Source organism: Podarcis liolepis (assembly GCF_965112155.1).
Source record: "Podarcis liolepis genome assembly, chromosome: 1".
In the NCBI taxonomy this organism is placed as follows: domain Eukaryota; kingdom Metazoa; phylum Chordata; class Lepidosauria; order Squamata; family Lacertidae; genus Podarcis; species Podarcis liolepis.
This window is the reverse complement of record NC_139554.1, coordinates 117,476,960-117,494,105: the sequence shown is the minus strand read 5'-3', so window position 1 is coordinate 117,494,105 and position 17,146 is coordinate 117,476,960. Positions and strand designations below refer to the sequence as shown.

At 43.9% G+C, this 17,146-nt stretch overlaps 1 protein-coding gene and 1 long non-coding RNA gene across 4 annotated transcripts in view; one reads left to right on the top strand and one right to left on the bottom strand.

Moving 5' to 3' along the window:
- The window catches only part of LOC310691168, a 72,587-nt gene extending 67,081 nt beyond the window's left edge, over positions 1 to 5,506 (bottom strand). The window contains exon 1 of the long non-coding RNA XR_014518365.1: positions 4,394 to 5,506. This is a non-coding gene — a long non-coding RNA (uncharacterized lncRNA). The remainder of the gene's footprint in view (positions 1 to 4,393) is intronic.
- The window catches only part of DCAF17 (DDB1 and CUL4 associated factor 17), a 29,610-nt gene extending 19,054 nt beyond the window's left edge, over positions 1 to 10,556 (top strand). For all 3 annotated transcript variants that reach the window (XM_083468847.1, XM_083468848.1, XM_083468846.1), the window contains 5 exons: positions 1,459 to 1,568; positions 2,852 to 2,939; positions 5,516 to 5,599; positions 8,028 to 8,183; positions 10,228 to 10,556. In XM_083468847.1, coding sequence (XP_083324973.1) covers positions 1,459 to 1,568; positions 2,852 to 2,939; positions 5,516 to 5,599; positions 8,028 to 8,183; positions 10,228 to 10,419 — 630 coding nt within the window. In that variant the 3' untranslated portion in view covers positions 10,420 to 10,556. The remainder of the gene's footprint in view (positions 1 to 1,458; positions 1,569 to 2,851; positions 2,940 to 5,515; positions 5,600 to 8,027; positions 8,184 to 10,227) is intronic.
- The last annotated feature ends 6,590 nt before the right edge of the window (positions 10,557 to 17,146 follow it).

The window sequence follows — 17,146 nt, the reverse complement described above, 5'->3', positions numbered from 1 at the left end:
CACATATTGATTATCAATCAGAAAATCGTGGGTGTGTAAAAAAGGAAGAGAACCATTTCCTAAGAGCTCAGTCGGTAGAGCATGAGACTTTTAATCTCAAGGTCACAGATTCCTGGATTGCAAGGGGTTGGACTAGATAATTCTATTCCAACTCTACTATTCTACGTTTCCATAATTCATTTCTCATTTTTCACTTGTGTTTCCCTGATTGCCCCATTTCAAGATAAGAGTCGCGTATGTAGAATCACGTTCAACGTTAGGTTGCCCTGTCTTCTGTTTGTGTGCAGCGGTACCTCGGGTTAAGTACTTAATTCGTTCTGGAGGTCCGTTCTTAACCTGAAACTGTTCTTAACCTGAGGTACCACTTTAGCTAATGGGGCCTCCCACTGCCGCCGCGCTGCTGGAGCATGATTTCTGTTCTCATCCTGAAGCAAAGTTCTTAACCCGAGGTACTATTTCTGGGTTAGCGGAGTCTGTAACCTGAAGCGTATGTAACCCGAGGTACTACTATATAAGGAAACATCCTTGTATTGCTGGATTAAGCACAGACATGAATACAAAATCTAGGGATAAGATATCCCAGGATGTGAGCAAGACGTATGCCACATACTTTTGAGCGGCTGTTTTCCTGTTGCAAAGATGTGCATCTTCTGCCCACCTTCCTTGCAACCTGACAATAATATTTGGAGGCAGCAGGGCGAAAATAGTGGGTTCAGTATTCAAAGCAGCTTTTCCCAACGTGGTGCCCACTTTGTACTGCAACTTACATCAGCACAGCTATGTGCTTGTTGGGGCTGATGCATAGCTGTCAACTTTTCCCTTTTCTTGCGAGGAATCCTATTGGGAATAAGGGAATTTCCCTTTAAAAAAGGGAAACTTTAACAGCTATGGGGTGATGGGATATGGAGCATGACAATATCTGGAGGGCCACTGGTTTCCCTCCTCTGATTTTTTTTTTTTAATTAAATACTCAGGGAAGGTGTCGTATCCAGTTAGTAGTCAATTTATACAGGCAAGCATTAAATTGTGTTTCAGTCTAATTGCTTTGGCATCAAAATCTGAAGGGCTCATACCTGTCGTAGCTCATCCCTTTTTAAGTTACTTTGGTAAAGTACCCTTGTAATAAATTAGATGGAAAACTGCATGTTTTATTTACACTCTTTGTGTCCCCCAGGAATAGATTTCTTAGTAGTCAATATGGGTTGAAAACAGAACTGCAAGGATAGCCAAATGGATTGTATTCTGGGATGAGATATTGAACAATATTCTGTGAGAAGTGGGGTGAATTTGGACTGTGGAAACCAATGTTAAGTTGCCTAAAATAGGACAACACCCCATACTTCCTTCTAGGAAGATCAGGATACAAATGTGTGCTATAACTTCTCAGTGTACATTAGACAGAGGAGTCTCTTCTGTGTTTGTCTGAGATAACTTGCATGTTTTGTTCCATCATTCCAGGCAAAGAACGGTATCCAGGATATGGAATGTTCCTCGTTGGAACCTGACTGGATATCTTTCCACCCAGACACTTCTGGAAGAGTGCTGCATGTGGGACCAAGTTTGATTAAGTAAGTCTTGCTGTGAAAGTAGCCTGTGCCTACCTGTGACTCTGTCGTTCTTTAGTCTTCATTGAGGGATTCACTGTCCAAGCTTGCAGGTGGCGCTGTGGTCTAAACCACTGAGCCTCTTGGGCTTGCCGATCAGAAGGTCGGCGGTTCGAATCCCTGCGGCAGGGTGAGCTCCCGTTGCTTTGTCCCAGCTCCTGCCAACCTAGCAGTTCGAAAGCATGCCAGTGCGAGTAGATAAATAGGTACCGCTCCGGCGGGAAGGTAAACAGCGTTTCTGTGCGCTCTGGTTTCTGTAACGGTGTCCCGTTGCAACAGAAGCGGTTTAGTCATGCTGGCCACGTGACCCGAAAAGCTGTCTGCAGACAAACGCCGGCTCCCTCGGCCTGAAAGCGAGATGAGTACCACAACCCCATGGTCGCCTTTGACTGGACTTAACCGTCCAGGGGTCCTTTACCTTTTTATCTTTAGCTGTCCAAGCTGAACTTCTGATTGGCCAAGGTTTCCGTGTCCTTATAATGTGTTTGGGAAAGAGTTAGGCAAATTCATAGCCGTGATAGCTAAATGGAAGCTATATGTTCAGAGGCAGTATGTCTGTGAATACTAGATGCTGGGGGCATGTAGCAATGGTGGGTTGTTGCCTTCAAGCTTCTTGGAGGCATCCTGTTTATCATCTTTATTTCTTTATTGGAGGTTCATTGTTTAGCATGATCTTGAATCACCCAACATAAATTTATAGCAATATCACGTAGCTAGATCTTCTAGTTTATATTTTCAAAGGTCATTAATTTCTGGATTCTCAGAACGAAAGAATTGAAGTAGAAATGTTTTACCTGCGTGTGCACTCGCATGTACGCAACAGAGTCCTGGACATAGCTGTCAACTTTCAGATTTGAAAATAAGGGATCAGAAGCCTCACCTGTCCCGGGGACAGTCTACGGGATATCTAACAATCTGGGATAGCAGCGGGAAGTAGTGGGAAATGGCACTGGAATAAGGGAATTTCCCGTCAAAAAAGGGAAGGTTGACAGCTATGGTCCTGGATTATGCCCTTTGATGCCACCATTACACACAGGAACACAAGAAGCAGCATTGTATGGACTGACATGTGGCAGGTTCTGATTCCACCACCCAAGAGATGCCATATATGTGCTTATTAAAAATGTGCTGGTCCCTGACTCCATCGCTCTATCTCAGAATGCGTAGTGGCCGTAAAATTAGTGTTTTATTTCCCCATCACACCTTCCTGTGAACGTGACTCTCTTGGTTTCATTTTTCTCAACCAGAGTTTTGAAGCTGAAGGAATCTGAAAATAACACAGAACAGCAGGAAGTTACGGAAGACTTTGTCATACGGGCCAACAGGAGAAATCATGTGAGAATGTAACAACAATTTGTATATTTGTATATTGTAGAGACCACTCATCTCATTTCAGCTCTAGCTCAGATGGGGAGAAATTAACTTTCATTTAGCGCTGGTTCACACCTGCAGCTTCCTCACTCATTCACAGTCAAAACTTCTCTGTTCACCTGCGTCAGTACTTTTCAGTGGAGACAACTTTGAGCTGATGCATGAATGGTTATCAGGTGATGGAAGATTCATGAGTGTGAATCAATCCTTTGTGGCCATTGTGTAGCAAGAGGCAGGCTTGGTCCTATGCTGAAGCCGTTAACTGTTTAGGGATGTGTGGCTTTAAAATGTTTCCATTGCATCTGAAAGTAGTTGCATGGAAGCAGATCACAAAAGACCTAGGAACTCACCATGAGTTATTCATGACTGGCATCTGAAGACCTGAAGTTTAGGTGCGGCTCACAAACCGACATATAGGGCCGTTTTTTCAGATAAGGGGTCAGGCAGCTTTGAAATTAAAGCGGTGCTACATTCGAAAATCCTCCTTGAGGAGAAAATGTGTGCTGTCAAAGCCTATCAAGAAAGAGTTGCTAACATCAGAGAAAGATGGGATTTGCCCCTTGTGTGCAAGTTGCTAAATTGTTTAGTCTCTGTGTACCAAGTGGAGCTAAAAATAACTATTGTTATTACAGTCGTACCTTGGATCCTGAATGCCTTGCGAGTCAAATGTTTTGGCTCCCAAATGCTGCAAACCCGGAAGTGAGTGTTCCGGTTTGTGAACGTTCTTTGGAACCCGAACGTCTTCTGTGGCTTCCGATTGGCTGCAGGAGTTTCCTGCAGCCAATCGGAATCTGCACCTTGATTTGCGAACGTTTTGGAAGTCGAACGGACTTCTGAAACGGATTCAGAGGTACCACTGTATTGTTTATTTTCTAAGAACTAGATTTTGTTTTGGAAATGAAAAGGCTTCCAATCTTCGTGGTTGTAGAGCAAAGCTTGGGAACGTGGAGGCAGAGTATTCAAACAGGATTTTTAAGCTATTTAAAAAGAAGAAATGTTTTCTAGTTTGAGCACTCTCGTCAGCCCTAGCCCTCCATGTTCAGTGGTCAGAGAAGATGGGAACAGGAGCCCAGCAGCATGGCGGGCCACAAGTTCTCCATTCAAAACCTGGATTTCCATAGCTCTTACTTTCCATGGCTCTTACTTCCTGTACGCTATTTACCGTATTTTTCACTCTATAAGACGCACCAGACCACAAGACGCACCTAGTTTTTGGAGGAGGAAAACAAGAAACAAAATATTCTGAATCTCAGAAGCCAGAACAGCAAGAGGGATTGCTGCGCAGTGAAAGCAGCAATCCCTCTTGCTGTTCTGGCTTCTGGGATAGCTGCGCAGCCTGCATTCGCTCCATAAGACGCACACACATTTCCCCTTACTTTTTAGGAGAGAGAAAGTGAGTCTTATAGAGCAAAAAATACCTCCTGATTTATAGCAGGAATGGGGAAAGAGCTGTGAGATGTTGGAGAAACATTAATTACCAAACCACAGTCCCCTCGTGAGAGGTGCTTAGATCTAAACACTGAGCAGTCAGCGACATAATATGATGCTGTTGTTTGAACGTCTGTGTTGCGTGTTGCAGTAAGCCATAAGCAATTTGCATCATCTTAGCTCTTCTCTCCTTGTGCGTTGGTCCGAGAGGGATGGGACACAATAACTGGCTTACCATTCTGTCTGAAAACAGGGATTATGGTTTGTTCACTCCTATCAAACCACAGCCTGTAGCCAAGGTTTGTTCTTGGTTTCCTGAACATGGTTTTTTTGGAGCAAAAGGGGCAGACTACCACAGAAAGTAGTGGATTCATTTGAGGTTTTTATAGAGAGCTTGGGTGGCCCTCTGTCAGGGATTCTTGAGCCGTGATTCCTGTATGCAGGGGGTTGGACTAGATGTCCCTTAGGATCCCTTCTAACTTGTATGCTTCTGTGAAACAAATCTGGTTCAGACATAACGCTAAGCAGGGAGGAAACAAACAGCTTAGATCAGCACATTCACAACAAACCATTGAATGTTGTTTGCTGTGACATTGAATTGTATTGTTTTTAATGAGCTAGGACATAGTTATGAGAGAGAAATAACATAGCTAATAAAGGGAGGATGAGAAACAGCTTAAACAGTATTTTGAATGTGGTTTGGAAGAAACAACAGTAAAGAATCTTTATCTAGCTTTTCTGTGCTATAAATATATACTCAGCAAGCTTAAAAGCTACTTCTCTGGAGTGCAGTGACTATAAGTCTGTATTTCTGCTGCAGCAGTTGAGAATGTACTGTTGACTTCATTATTCTCCAGAATGCTTGGTAATTATCCTTTAAATCTTTTCAGCAAAGACGCCCAAGAAGACGGTGTCTGTGTTTTTTCTAGATGCAGTGCGCATTTTTCAAATGTTTTGAAACTTTAACCAGCCTGTCCTTAAGTATGAACCTGCTTAAAATCCATATTTAACAAACAAACAAAAAAGTAAATGAAAACTTCAGTTAGCATTGTCCTTAATTTTACTATTTGTCTCATTTCTCTCTCTCCTGTCTCCATATTTTAATCTCAAAGATTAAGAACTCTGTAACGGTAACAGCGTCTGGCCGAGTTGTGAAGAAACGTATGACACTATTGGATGATGACCCTGGGCAAGAGGTAACAAAAAATTCTGTGATCTTGAATAAGGCAGCTCATCAAATGAGCCTCGTTGGCATTGTAGAACTTGCGTTGTATCTGATGCTAGGTCTGCTCAGAGTAGAACCATTGAGATCAATGGGCATAACTGATTTAGGTGCATTGATTTCAGTGGGCCTTCTCTGAGTACAACATAGTTTTATGCAAACGTTTGTGTGTTCATATAAAATATAACTTACTCGTGTGTACAATCACACACATACACACACCCTGCTAATTTAAACGTCGTCAAATGTATCTGAGTTCAAGCCGGGAAGAACAGGAACTCTGCTATACAGTGGTACCTCGGGTTAAGTACTTAATTCGTTCTGGAGGTCCGTTCTTAACCTGAAACTGTTCTTAACCTGAAGCACCACTTCAGCTAATGGGGCCTCCTGCTGCCGCCCGCGCCGCCGGAGCCCGATTTCTGTTCTCATCCTGAAGCAAAGTTCTTAACCTGAAGCACTGTTTCCAGGTTAGCGGAGTCTGTAACATGAAGCGTATGTAACCTGAAGCGTATGTAACCCGAGGTACCACTGTATACCCATTCCTTTCGCTTTTGCTTTCCCCCCATTTTGACCTCTTTGTTTTCTAGTCCACCGCTGGTCAGCTAGGAATCTGCCAGCACACACCTGGGAAACTAACTTTCCCGCTAAAAATACAACTTTTTGTGTTCTCTGTTCGCGGGGGGGGGGGGGGGAATGAGGGGTACTAGTCCAGCGTAATACTAGGCTATGCTTTAGAAATGTCAGGCTAGCACTGTCCTAGATATCGTGAAATGTACAGGGAATCTAATTGGCCGGTGAGCATTTTGGTTCTCTGACTGTCCGCTTTGACTGCACACTGCAATGCCTGCGACCGATTTTCTGCTATTTGCAAGCCTGAGGTTCATGGAAAAGGACGGTAAACAACCTAGGCAAAACACTACAGATCTGAACAGTGTGCCCCCAGCATCATTAGCAACTATTTTTGGAATCCATTTTTCACCCTCCCATCAGGAACTGGAGCTGAGATGACACAGCCAGAAGAATTCTAATTCCTCCGCTTCTGGAAACTATCTGCAGCCTTGTTTCCATGGAAATGAATACCGTCTGGGTGAAAAACATGGCAAGGGTTCCTCCATGGCCTTTAAAACCTGTAGTTCATTTATATTCAGTTACCAAATTTAGAAAGAGGGAGAAAACACGCAAGCAGGCGGAATTTTACCCATGGTATGCCTGCTGTTGGGTTTTATGGTTTAAATTATTACCATTATTATTGTTTATTGGATTTATCTGCCGCCCTATACCCGGAGGTCTCAGGGCGGTTCACAGAACAAAATCAAAATATAAAACCACAAAATATATAATCGGAATAAAAACAGCCACCCAATAACCCCTCCCCAAAAAGCTGCATTTCAAAAGGGCATAGGATGTCAACCAAATCAACCAAAGGCCTGGTTAAAAAGGAACATTTTTCCCTGGTGCCTAAAGGTGTATAATGAAGGCACCAGGCAAACTTCCCTGGGGAGAGCATTCCACAGATGGGGAGCCACTGCAGAGAAGGCCCCATTCTTGTGTTGCCACCCTCCAGACCTCTTGAGGAGGGGGCATACGAAGGAGGGCCTCAGAAAATGATCTCAGGGTACGGATAGGTAGGTTCATATGGAAAGAGGCGGTCCTTGAGGTATTGCGGTCTTGAGCCGTTTAAGGCTTTATAGGTCAAAACCAGCACTTTGAATTGGGCCCGTTTCACCATGAAAAGCTTTAAAATATTTTCCTGGATTTGGGGACTGCACCCTAACTAAGACACACAGAGAGATCATGCTTCTGGAGGCTCCAAGTGAAAAGTATCAAAAACTCAAATGGCTATAAAGCAAGAGGCAGCAATTGATGACAAGACCATTTATAAATTACAGCCAAATCTCTAATAATAATAATGTGGTACCTCAGGCTTAGTACTTAATTTGTTCTGGAGGTCTGTTCTTAACCTGAAACTGTTCTTAACCTGAAGCACCACTTTCGCGAATGTGCTCCAGTGGCAGCGGGAGGCCCCGATTTCTGTTCTCATCCTGAAGCAAAGTTCTTAACCCGAGGTACTATTTCTGGGTTAGCGGAGTCTGTAACCTGAAGCGTATGTAACCTGAAGCCTATGTAACCCGAGGTACCACTTTAGTTGTTGTTGTTATTATTATTATTATTATTAATACCCTCCCATCTGGCTGGGTTTCCCCAGCCACTCTGGGCAGCTTCCAACAAAATATTAAAATACAATAGTCTATTAAACATTAAAAGCTTCCCGAAACTTCTTTTAGACTTACTAGTCTTCTGTCTGTTTGTTTTTACCTGGGCAATAGCTAGGAGGTCTTTTAAAAAAACTGTGGCTAAACAACTTAACTTTCTGAGTAACCCGAGCTCCTGTTTTTAATAAGACTTTCAAAATTGTGGACTATGAAGATGAACTGAATTTACTGTCCGTTGTGGCAGTTACTCAGATAGGAGCTGATGGCGCCGCCCACCTTGACTTCCACTGCAACGAGTACGGGACTCGACTTAAGAGCATTCCGTTTGCGGAATCTTGGGATGTGGTGAGTATAATCCCACTTAACATACCGTATTTTTCCGTGTATAGGACTATGTTGTTTTCTTTAAAAACCATGCTAAAAAGTGTGGGTCGTTTTATACACAGGTAGTGCATAGGGCAGACATTTGATTGGTTGCTGCCGCAGCTGCCAGTGTCTATTGTGCATGTTACTGGTTTCTGCGTCAATGGGTGGTGTTGATCGGCTGATGCTGCGGCAGTTGGGCGGGCGATTGGCAGCTTCTGGCGGCAAGGCGACAGGCGGGAGGTGGATTTTGCAGTGCAAATACCCCCCTAAAAAAGCTCAACAACCCTGGCAATCCCCCCAAAAAAGCTCAACAACTCTATGCAATCTCCCCCCATTTTCTTAAATTTGAGTCCCCAAAAATAGGAGGCGTCTTATACATGGGGGGGGGGCGTCTTATAGCCGGAAAAGTACGGTACATTTTCATTAGTCACTCCGCTTAACGTCCCGTTGTTCATCCAGCTGCCGTGTGCCATTCGTGTTCCAAATGGAGAGATCCAACAGAAATCCCATTGGGGGGGAAATGTGCAAAAGGGTGTACAGTGTTACCTCAGGATGTGAACGGGATCCGTTCCAGAACCCCGTTCGCATCCTGAAGCGAACGCGTGTGTGCGGGTCGCGATTCGCCACTTCCACGCATGCGCATGACGTCATTTTGACCGTCTGCGCATTCGCGAGCGGCGAAACCTGGAAGTAACGGGTTCCATTACTTCCAGGTCGCCGCGGAGCGCGACCCGAAAGCGCTCAACCTGAAGCGTATTCAACCCGTGGTATGACTGTATCACTGTTCCCAGAAACAACCATATCTAGGCTCAGGGTGCACGCTTCTTATCAGTTGTGCCTTTTTTGTTCCAGAGCTGAAAAACCAGTTCTATAAGTTGGAACTAGAAGCTGGCTGGGCACAGTGCTGACTCACTGGAGGTTTCGATACCCCTCACCCCTTGCCCTGCTCATCCTTCCCTGAAACAGCTTTGCCGTTTATTTAAAAAAATGATTGAGTGTCACTCTTGGTTTTTCTTTAAAAAAAGAAATAAATAAAAGACGACTCAGTATGAACTTTTAATCAGTTGGCTTTGACTGGACTTAACCGCTCAGGGGTCCTTTACCTGTTGACAATGAGCGCTTTGCTAGTTGATTGAACAAAACACCCCCAGCGAGCTGCAGGCTCCATCCAGCCACTTTTTGCCTTCAGCAGCTGCCAGTTCTGTTGCATCACAGCAGACTCCTCCCTCCGTCTCTGCTTTCCTTCCTCTCATTCTCTCCTCCCTGCCCTGCCAGCTGAGCATAGCTGTAAAGCGTCCCTTATTTGGCGGGATAGTCCCTTATCCCAGCACCGTGTCCCGCTGCTGTCCTTTATTGATAATGTCCCTTAAATTTCCCGGGTTTCAAAGAAAGCAGCTCCTCTCCCTCCCTCCCTGCTGGCCAGGGAGGAGGGAGGCTCCAACTGTGTTGCTTGGCTGCGTTGCTCACCCAATAAGGAGTCTAAGAACGACTGGGGGGTGGAGCTTGCATGCTTTGTGCCGATCAAATCGGCCGCGTTGCCTGGGGACTCGCCTTTGCTCAGCGCTTCCCAGCGGAGAGGTGACGGTGGTTTTCCTTGCTGCATCCCCTTTGCCGGGTTACTGCGCTTTGGGAACCACCGCTTGAGGCTTCGTTTGGCTGCTGGTTGACTAAAATTCCTTATTTTGGCTGCTGATCCCTTATTTTCAAATCTGTAAGTTGACAGCTATGCAGCTGAGGCTCCACTTAATCCCCAAGTCCCAATCAGCCCCTGCCATGGCCAATGGTCTGGGATGATGGAAGGAGTTATCCAACAACGTCTGGGGAGCCATGGGTTCCCCATCACTCTGGAGTAGAGTTTATATTCGCTGGTTAGCCCCAAGCTTCATGTTATAACTTGCTTGCTGCAGAGGGATGTCATATCTGAGGTGTTTTTCACCGCAAAGCCCTGTGTGTCATAGGAGTACCTTCCCCACCCTGCCTACCTGAAATGAAAATTACTGTTTTCTTTGTTCTCTCCATGCAGACGTACAACCATGAAGTTTACTTTGACAGAAATATAGTTGTGCACATAGAGCAGAAGCCCAGCAGGATCTACAGCTGTTACGTTTACCAAATGACCTGCAGTAGTTCTAAGGAAGATGAAGACATAAAGAAGGGGAAAGGAGAACGACTGTTTTGTGAAAAAATGGGGAAAACTTTCGAGGTTTTTTTGTAGTTCTAGCCATTTTAGAGACTTTGCACCGAGGATTTGTAAACCTCTTTGAGCTGGTTAATAGTTGTTACTCAGCTTCCTCTGTGTAAATATACATCCTTTTGTAATGAAAAAAAAAATTTCCACTACATATTTATTCCCACTACATAGTTTCAAGTTTCAAGTTTTATTGCGGCCAAAGCCAGTGACACTAAACACCACAAAATCAAACAACAAGAAATCAACAACAGCATCAGAAAAGAAAAAAGATTACACAAGGGAACTTCGCAGTGTGCCATTCAACAGAAGAGATTTACGCTTCATATTTATTTTGAAGTTTTCTTACATGTAATGAAATGCGAATTGCGTTTATTTGCAATGTTTTCAGGAGGCGGAAGGGGTCGCTACCCATTTGGCTGAAGAGCAGGATACCTTTTGATGGACTAGTTTCTATGACACACAGACTTTCAGTAGCTCAAAACTACATTTGTAATAATAATTTTATTATTTATATGCCGCCCATCTGACTGGGTTGCCCCAGCCACTCGGGGCGACTCCCGACAAAATATGAAAAACAGAATAAAACATCAACCATTAAAAACTTCCCTGAACAGGGCTGCCTCCGGATGTCTTCTAAAAATCTGATGGGAGGGTGTTCCACAGGGTGGGTGCCACTACCGAGAAGGCCCTCTGCCTGGTTCGCTGTAGCTTCATGTCTTGTGGTGAGGGAACAACCAGAAGGCCCTCGGAGCTGGACCTCAGTGTCCGGGTTGCATGATGGAGGTAGAGACGCTCCTTCATTCATCTATGTTTTCTTTAAAATGTTTATCTTCTTTAAGTGAAACCACAAATAGAATTGCACTACAGCCACCTTCAAATTCCATAAAATAGTAGACTCTATAGAGAGCAAGTTCATGCTCAGTTGACCTAATGCTAGAGCATTCATGAGCAAATGCTGGATGACATAGTCCTATCAGTTACAGATAGGTAGCCGTGTTGGTCTGCCATAGTCAAAATAAAAAAATTCCTTCCAGTAGCACCTTAAAGACCAACTAAGTTAGTTCTTGGTATGAGCTTTCGTGTGCATGCACACTTCTTCAGATACACATATTACATATTAAAACTTAATAACAGTTTTACAGCAGTAGGGATGGGAGAAGAGATTCAGTTCAGTTCGGGTTCAAAGCCGAACCGATCCAGTTCTGAAACAGTATGAGAGCCAAAACACAACCATCGTTCGAAATTCGTGCTTGCCAAGATTTTTAAATGCTGTTCTCCAACCAGCCAGCGTTTACAAAAAAACAACATACGTGAGGAACCTGTGCCTGAACATATTCTTGAAAACATACAAAAATGCTATATTGAAATTACGTTGCTTGCGAAAGTGTGTACATGGCAGAACTGCATAGAAAAATCGTTTTCTCAGGAGAATTTGCACTAAAATGTTGAAGAACCTTCATGGGGATTTTTGTTTCTTAATCACAAACTGCTGCAGAAATATGAAGAGCCGAGTTTAATATTGGGGAAATGAGGAGCTGTGAGAACTGAAATTGACAGATCTTTCCATCCCTATCTAGCGGTGGACTGGATATCAGAGGCTAATGACCCCAAAGAGTCAACCTGGCTGTTCCATACTATTGTTTGTCCTGAATTTGGCAAGATTGTATGTTTTCATTCTCAGATATGTTTGTACTGGCTTGGTGCAAGCTTCCATTTAGAGCTTTCCTTTTTAGCCAAAGCATTTCCCAAATTCCCCTCAGGGCAAGGTCTGAGGGGGACTGTCTCTAAAACGAAACTTCTAAAAATGTTGTTCCTGGAAATTCATATGCTGAGTTGTCGTTTACCTATGGCCCTTGAATACAGCCCTTGGATTGGGAAAGGTTCCTGTTAAGTTGTGAGTGAACATAACAGTATCCCCCTGCTGGCCCAGGGTGAGAACTTCAGTTCCCACCTCCCTTCCACCCCAGTGCTCCTTTTCCCTTACAGTGGTGCCCCACAAGACGAATGCCTCGCAAGACGGAAAACTCGCTAGACGAAAGAGTTTTCCGTTTTGGAGGTGCTTCGCAAAACGAATCTCCTATGGGCTTGCTTCGCAAGACGACAATGTCTTGCGAGTTCCTGCGGGTTTTTTCCCCTCCCTCCCCCTTTTTCTAAGCCGCTAAGCCGCTTATCAGCTGATCCGATCAGCAGATAAACCGCTAATCCGCTAATCCGTCAATGGGCTTGCTTCGCAAGACGAAAAAACCGCTAGACGAAGAGAATCACAGAACGGATTCTTTTCGTCTTGCGAGGCACCACTGTATGGGGTATCCAAGAGCCTGTATAGAGTCATTACGTAGGTTCACTATCGGTAGGAGAAAGTAACAGGCCAACCAGAGAATATTGAGAAGCAAAGTGGCTAGTAAGCCTGATCTTTATTAAACTGTTGCAAAAGGGTGCTCACACCACCCCTCGCCCCCACACACAGGAGGAAGGAGGAACCCAAAACGTTGATGTGCAAGCTCTTATATAGACTTTTGAAATTGCCCACCCTATAGCCCAAGACCACCCCCCTGAAACATTATACATACATCACAGAAGGAGGCAGTCTACAGCAGAGGAGATGGTCTACAGCAGAAATCCTGTTTGTCAGGGTACCTAATAATGTTCATTGACTGTATTATCTGGGCAGCCTGGCCATTCCTTTTGAGATGCTAAATACTTAGTTCCTGAATCCAGGTCACAGGCTCACCCTATTCATACACAGATACACCCTTAAGACAGGATTTGTGAGCAAAGATACAATGGTGGGTTTTCTCATTTCCTTCCTCCTTGCAGAGAAATATTTGAGGTCAATTTGGGAGGGTCAAAATGGCTTCTGGGTGGTTCTCCTATTTCAGACACATGGCTTATATACTTATGTATGTGTTTGCCTTGTACATTTATGAACATTTATTTTATATCTTAGACCTTATAATTCTCATAACACCAGTATAACGTATCATTTTGTAATGGGAAGCTTACATTTTGTGCTGTGGGGTTTTATTGCTGCGTATCAATAATAGGGACGCGGGTGGCGCTGTGGGTTAAACCACAGAGCCTAGGGCTTGCTGATCAGAAGGTCGGCGGTTCGAATCCCTGCAACGGGGTGAGCTCTTGTTGCTCAGTCCCTGCTCCTGCCAACCTAGCAGTTCAAAAGCACGTCAAAGTGCAAGTAGATAAATAGGTACCACTCTGGCGGGAAGGTAAACGGTGTTTTTGTGCACTGCTCTGGTTCGCCAGAAGCGGCTTAGTCATGCTGGCCACATGACCCGGAAGCTGTACGCTGGCTCCCTTAGCCAATAAAGTGAGATGAGCGCCACAACCCCAGAGTCGTCCGTGACTGGACCTAATGGTCAGGGGTCCCTTTTTATCAATAATAATAACAATAGCAAAATAGTAATATAACACAGTCAAACCTTGGTTCTTGAATGGCTCTGTTTTGGAACGTTTTGGCTCCTGAAAACCTGGAAGTAAATGCTCTGGTTTTCGAACGTTTTTCGGAAGCCAAACAGCTTCTGGGGTTTTTTTTACTTTTTTCTCCATTGACTTTGCAGACTGCCCTTTGATTCTTGGTTGTCAAACGTTTTGGAAGTCATACAGTCTTCCGGAACGGATTACATTCGACAACTGAGATTTGACTGTAATAATAATAATAATTTATTATTTATACCCCGCCCATCTGGCTTGGTTTCCCCAGCCACTCTGGGTGGCTCCCAACAGAATATTAAAAACACTATAAAACATCAAACATTAAAAACTTCCCTAAACAGGGTTGCCTTCAGATGTCTTCTAAAAGTCAGATAGTCGTTTATCAAGCCACAGGTGGCCTCTGAGACTATAGGTTTTTAGTATTTCTGTGGTGGCTGTCACGAATGGGATACATTTACCTTCCCACCTAGCCAATGCTAATGAGATATGACTTGGGAAATCGTACTCTCTGAATTAATTCGGTCTGCTCAACAGTTAAGTAACACGAGAGGAATGGAGAAATACTAAAAGCTTCCATATGATCCCTGTGGGAAGACAGCTTTCTCAACATTAAAGTGAACTCTTGGCTTGGGGAAGAATTGAGGAAATCATGCTTTTGAAAATGTGCATAAGCGCAGAATGACATCTGCAGTAAATAGAGAAAGGAGGTTCACTGCCCTGCCACCAATTTAATCTCTGTTCAGGAATGGACTGTAGGGACATTTTTGAAGCAGGAAGTCTCAGGACTTGAAAGCAGGAAGTTAGGTGTTTGTTTGTTTGTTTGATTAGATTTATGTACCGCCCTTCATCCTAAGATCTCAAGACGGTTCACAGAATAAAATATGGGATAAAAACACGCAAATAAGTAAAACAAAACAGCAAAAGAATAACGCCCCCCTCCTTTCCTCCTCTACATAAAATTCCCATGATCCCTGACCACTGGGGTCCTGCTAGCTAGGGTTGATGGAAGATGTAGTCCAAAAACATCTGGAGAGACCCAAGTTTAGGAAACACCGGTGGGCTGTGGCAGGTGCCCACTTGTGCCAGCTCTTGACAGCTTCTGTGGGTCAGATGGAGAGAAGGCAGAAAATGTGGGTCAGAAAAATGTTTTCCTGAAAGGTTTTTTTGTTTTTTTAAGGAGGTATTTTAAGATAAATATACAGTGGTACCTCGGGTTACATATGCTTCAGGTTACATACATTTCAGGTTACAGACTCCGCTAACCCAGAAATAGTACCTCGAGTTAAGAACTTTGCTTCAGGATGAGAACAAAAATCGTGCTTCGGCGGCATGGCAGCAGCAGGAAGCCTCATTAGCTAAAGTGGTGTTTCAGGTTAAGAACAGTTTCAGGTTAAGAACAGACCTCCGGAATGAATTAAGTACTTAACCCAAGTTACCACTGTACTACTTCGGTTTCTTATTTTCCTGAACTCACTGTGACGGGGTAAAGAAGGAGGATAATTCATGCTTTCCAAGGCCTTATAGAAGAACCTCTTTGAAATATACTCAGAGTCGCAAAGTGATTTCATGCTCTTTATTCAGCTCATAGTGGTGAGGAGGAATGAATAATAGTCCCCTCAAAGTATCTGCCTTATTTACATTATTTACACAATGGGCTACACATGATTGGTTAATTCTGGAATTCTACTGTAAGCCAATCAGGTTGTGGATTCACTTATATCTGGAGTATGATTGGGTGGTTCCTGCCAACCAATCATACTGCTGCATTGTTCTTGGACCAATCAGACTGCTGCATTCTGAATCCTATTGTTCTAGGACCAATCAGACTGCTGCAATTTGGATCCTATTCAACTCAGTACATAACACTCTTCATAGAAATACTTTATACTTTATTCTTTATATAAAGAACAGCTTCTATCCATGGGCTGTTAGGCTGCTGAATGAAAAGGTAACAACAGGGCAACTGAATTTTGGGTTTGGTGGGTGTGTGTCAGTAAATGAGGGGAATTAAGACTAAGAGAGCTGAGTGGGGGGTGCTCGTGTAATCTCACTGTATACAAGTTGTACAAGTGACAATAAAGTATTTCAATTTCAATTTTAGAATATGCCTCTCATTGAAATCCAGATATAATTCAATCACCAGCAGCAACAAAAGTCTCGTTCCTGTGTGTGTTTACAATATTATTCCTCGGTTTTAGGAGGAGCGATATTTATGCTAAGAGAATTCCACATTGCCAAGCTTTCTCCCATGAATAATGTTTTTTCCTTGCCTCATTTCAACCTGGACATGTTTGCCTGACAGTTCATGGGATGGTGAATCTTAAAATTGACAATGGACCCAGACCCAACAAGCATAATGGGTGCTTGTTTCAGCGCTCTCTTATTTATATCAAGTCAATACTTGGATAGAGCATTGTTTTCTGTTCAATAGTATTTAAACGGCATTTGTCTGAAGCTGTTTGTTAAAAGTGATGTATTATGATTCTTTCAATAACGGGCAGAGAAAAGACAAGATTGTTAAACGTGCGAATTAATGTGCTACATGCATTGATGGTGATCCTGGAAGCACAAGTGATAAATTATTAATGGTGGCGCACAGTCTAATGCACTGTAGCGCCTTTTTTTTTTAAATGTCATCATTTTTGCATGGTCTCATTACAGCAGGCTTGTAAAAGTATCACCGCTGTCTTCATGAACAGAGTGGAATAAAGCTTTTTACGGACTCTCTCTCTCTCTCTCTGCATTTGACACATTAAAACACACACACACACACACACACACACACAGAGACACACACAGCCTAGGGTTGCCATATTTCAAGAAGGAAAAATCCAGACACAGTTGCTGAGCTGTTTTGGGGCGAGGCCAGCAAAACACTTCAGATAAACAAGTGGCACATGCCGCCGGCAGGGCCATTCTGCCACCCAAGATATGCGGGGGGGGGGGGGTCTGGAATAGGAGCAGGGCTGGTCCAAGATATTTTGCCACCTGAGGCTGACCCCAAAATGGGACCTCCCTCCCTGCTAGGGAAGAAAGGGTGCGGGAAGGTCTACATCAGGAACAAGGGACAAAGATTGACGGGGATCTGCTTCCCTGTGGATCCTGCTGCCTGAGGCAGTTGTCTTGCCTTGCCTTATGGGTGGGCCGGCACTGAGGAGGAAGTCACAGGTGAACTGTGAGCAGCAGAAGGGAAGAGCACACTTGCATCATGTTCCAGCCGATAAATCCATGACCACATCCTCTTCAAAGGTCCAACATTGTATCAGCCCCAAACCTGGCACAAATAATTTCCTTCCTATTT